At 43.2% G+C, this 4,119-nt stretch overlaps 1 protein-coding gene across 1 annotated transcript in view; it reads right to left on the minus strand.

Moving 5' to 3' along the window:
* Positions 1-2,150: 2,150 nt before the first annotated feature.
* Positions 2,151-4,119, minus strand: part of irx4a (iroquois homeobox 4a) — a 6,585-nt gene continuing 4,616 nt past the window's right edge. Inside the window, exon 5 of the mRNA XM_020596819.1 lies at positions 2,151-3,235. Within this exon, the coding sequence (XP_020452475.1) occupies positions 2,526-3,235 (710 nt within the window). The 3' untranslated portion in view covers positions 2,151-2,525. The remainder of the gene's footprint in view (positions 3,236-4,119) is intronic.

Raw genomic sequence — 4,119 nt, forward strand, 5'->3', positions numbered from 1 at the left:
ACTCAGCTACCTCACAGGGGGACTACAAGCTGCACTGAGTTGTGTTACCTTTACCAAATGGGGAAGGCGTTCAGTTAAATGTCCCGTCAGTCAAGGATATACCAAATGCCTACATCTTATTCCAGTTTTAAACCTCTAATTGGTAACGTTTAGAAGCCGTTTAAGAGTGCCCTTTCTCCTCCATTTTCTCATTTCCCATTTAATGTGTTGTGTCAAAGTCTATTACCTCAGTTGGACGTTTCTGTCCCTTAAGTTGAAAAAAAGGAAAAGAGAGGGGGTGTAAGAGAGTGAGAAAGAGAGACAAGAGGTAGGAGGGGGTGGAAAAGAGAGAGAGAAGCCATCAGCTGAGGTTTGCCAGGTCGATAAAGCTTTTAGATTTGGAGACGTTTTCGGGGGAGCCCATTTCCTGCGGCTAAGAGTCGTTAATGGAGCTTAAGGAATTATCTTATGACTCTCGGTTTGAGAGCAGTTTATTTCAGCCCGGACTCTGCTCCTGTGTCGGAGTGGCTGAATATGCTGCTGTCAAACCCGCTTAATGAAAAGTAACGCGTCGCTGATTACAGTTTTATTTGGTCTCTATGTAAAAAGCTCCTGTTAATTTACCATCTCACTCCCTCTGTGTGTTCGTATTTGCCACAGCTGAATGATTTAGCTATAGCTGACTTCTCTCTCTCTCTCTCTCTCTCTCTGCATTTACACACAAAGTCTCTCTCTCATGTCCTTTTCTCTAAAATAAAAAGCCACTTGGTTCGGAGGTCTAATAAAACCTATCTTCATGCTAAATTAATTAAATGTCGAGGCTATATTGTCCTATTAGTGGGGTTTGTAACTCGGCCCTATTTTTTTCAGAATCAGAATCTATGAACAATTACATACGATTATTGTGTGTGTGTGTGTGTGTGTGTGTGTGTGTGTGTGTGTGGGTGGGGGGGTGTCATGTCAGCAGACCCACATCACGGAAAATGCGAACAACATAAGCACCTATTAAACCTGCATACACCTGTCAGATATCTATTCCCTGACACCATTTATGTCTTTCCTCAACTTTATTTTGCGGTCATGTCAACTCTGCCTTGGAAGTGCTGCGGGGCAAAGTTGTCCGGGCTCAGGAAGCAAATAAAAACATACACCCCGACTTTGATATATAAAAAACCCTTTTGTCCACCACAGCATTTTCTTCCAAGAGGGGGGGAGATTTCAGTCGTTTGTGGTTTTCCCATTAAAATTCATCACTGGATCCCGCCCCCCCCTCCCTCCTTCAACCCTCTCACAGGACAGAGAGTCCCCCGAGAGCCCACTTTCGCCATTACTGTCAAGTACCCTTGACTCCTTTCTTTTTGCCCTTTTATCTACAACAACTAATTCGAGTTCCTTTGCCCTTTTCACTTTTCGACGACGTGAGTGCCTCTGCCGTAAAGCCCTTCCACTTTTCAGTAGGGGAATCAGCAACCAGGCCTGTGTGTGTGTGTGTGTGTGTGTGTGTGTGTGTGTAGGGCGCCGTCTCTAGGAAATTGAGGGGTTAGTGTAAAAACGAAAACTCCTCACTTCAAATTATTTCGCAAGGCCTCCGTCTTGAACCCATTAATGGACGTATGGCGAATAACTTACCCTTTTGACAGCTGCATCATGGACGATGTTGAGATGTTTCGATAATATTATCAAAGAGCAGAGAGGGGAAATCAATAGCCTGACATGAAATATGACTGCGAACATCCCAATTACAGCCTGTTAAGAGGGAATTAATGAGGCAGATCTTAGATACTGATATTGTTCTGTCTTGAGGGTTGAGCTCATTTTTTCGCTGTCACTAAATGAGAGTGGATGTTTTCTGAACAATAAGAGGGATCGGAATTGTTATTGCGCCTGTTTCGATGGGTTAAGAATGAAGTGGAACGATAAAGGTGTTTTATTTAATAGCAGATTGAGTTTACAAAGGTCCCCTATGCTCAGCTGCGTAGTAGTATTGGACGTAGTTTATTTGAAAAGTAACAGGAGACAAACAGCAATAGAAACTAGAGAGACCTGTAGTATTTAAGCACCATGGACAGCAACTCTCACCAACATCACAAGCGCCCTTCAGAAACCGGCTGCTTTTATTTTCAGTGAACAAAGCTGAAACACTCTCATCCACTTCCAAGGAGAGCTGTGCATTTGTGAGACTTTTTTGAAACAGTGATACTCAACTGCTGCGACCTAAATAATATTCAATTACATTTGCATGCGCATAGTAAATAAAACAATTAAAATAAGCATCATGTAAACCTTAGGCCTCCCCCCCCCAAGATGTAAACTTGTAGTTATAACCTACGCTTCAATAAATTGTGTGCGTGCGTTGAATAAAATAAGCCAAACGGATCCGGATATTTCGCTCGTGTAACGCCAGTGTAACAGTATATAGCTACCATTGCTTTAAAAACGAATAAAACATAATGGGGGGACATAGGGGCGTAACAGGGTTTTCCATCCGACTTTCAGTCAGCCACAAAAAGTCTCTCTTTTTGTAATAAAATGGTCATTTGGTTTTGTTAGGAGCAGAAAAGTTTGTTGATAGTTTTTGGGAAACTCATGGCACTGTCTTTGGAGGAGTCTTGATGCTGCTGCAAGGCCGCCACGCTCCTGCCAGCCTCCAGAATGGGGCCTTTGGTGTTTGTGGTCCAAGAGACGGTGGTGTTGGTCAGAGCCTGGCTCAAAGTGCTGTGCCTGAACAAAGGGTCGTGGAAAACCCCGTCCACCCAGTTTCTCAGGGTCGTGACTGGGGAGTCCTGTCTGTTGTCTAGGCCTGTCAGGGGTGAGGTAGCAGCGGGGGACGGGGTGAGGGAGGAGGGGGGCGGCTGGCACCTCAGCATACAGGACGGGTACTCAGTCTGGTTCACAGACGTCGCTGTCTGGGCCAAAGACCAGATCCGGGGTTTGCCGTCTAATATCTGGTGCCCTTGCTGCTGATGCTGCTGCTGCTGCTGGTTATAGCACGCCTTTGTCTGCGGTCTGTTGCTCGGCTGGAAGTCATCCGGGTTCGTTTTGAGACAACCTTTGCTCAAGTCCTGCTCCCCGGGGATGGAGATCTTCAGAGACGCGTCCTTGATGAGGTGTTCGGTGGGGCAGTCGGCTGTTGTTGACATGTGCGCGTTCATGTGGTATCGATGCTTCAGCTCACACTCGGAGTTCTCAGACTCCAGCGTATCGAAATCGTCCAAGTCGCTCAGCTGGAGATCCTTATCAGCCCCACTTCTGTTCTCTGGGAGGAATGAGCAGAGAGGCGACAGGAGACGTGTCATTTAAACATATGGTGCCGTAAGCTCAGGCACTGAATCACACAATAGCAGCCAGTCACTCTGAAAGCAGACATCAACTTACAATCACAAGTAAAATTACAGCTCATTATCACACCACTTGTTTTTCGTTTGGTGTACGCTACTTTAATTTTTTTATAAATTATGAATGTATCCATTTGGGCCAACATAACAAACTTCCTATCACTCAAAGAAGTTGGAAAAAGTCAAATTTTCACTGAAATCTAAAGTGAGTTTTAAAAAAAGCCTGACCTCCAACATGTCTCTGTAATAAACTTACTGAGACCTGTACATAGATATTCTATAGATGCATTTGTTACAGTAGGTCTGTGCAGAATCTCAGTAATTGGTGCTGTTTAATTTCACATTGTATTACAATATAATCATTTTAAGTGTGTGAAGCGTTTTCAGTGCACAAATAACCTTCAGTCAAACTAATTATAATGTCTCAATGTAATTTTGATTTCAATTATTATCATGATACACTGACTATAGGATGGGGCTTTAGAAAATCTAAATATTACACTGATAGCCCAAAAAGTCATATAATGGTACAGATGTGAAGCCCACACTGTATCATAATTTTCACCCCAGCCTACTGTATATGTCATTGCTGCAAAGAAATGAAAAATGTGATTGCAATGAAACCTGCAGAGTATAAAAACCTGCACAGAGTATAATCACTATTATAATTATGATACCCCTCTTATTATAACTATAATTGCCATTGTCATTGCAGACATCATCTTCATCATAACCTCAGGGTGGATTTAATCTATCACTGAAATAAATAATCTGAGGAGTGTTTACATTTCTAAAAGAAAGAGTG

This window comes from Monopterus albus, unplaced genomic scaffold, assembly GCF_001952655.1.
Source record: "Monopterus albus unplaced genomic scaffold, M_albus_1.0 scaffold31.1, whole genome shotgun sequence".
In the NCBI taxonomy this organism is placed as follows: domain Eukaryota; kingdom Metazoa; phylum Chordata; class Actinopteri; order Synbranchiformes; family Synbranchidae; genus Monopterus; species Monopterus albus.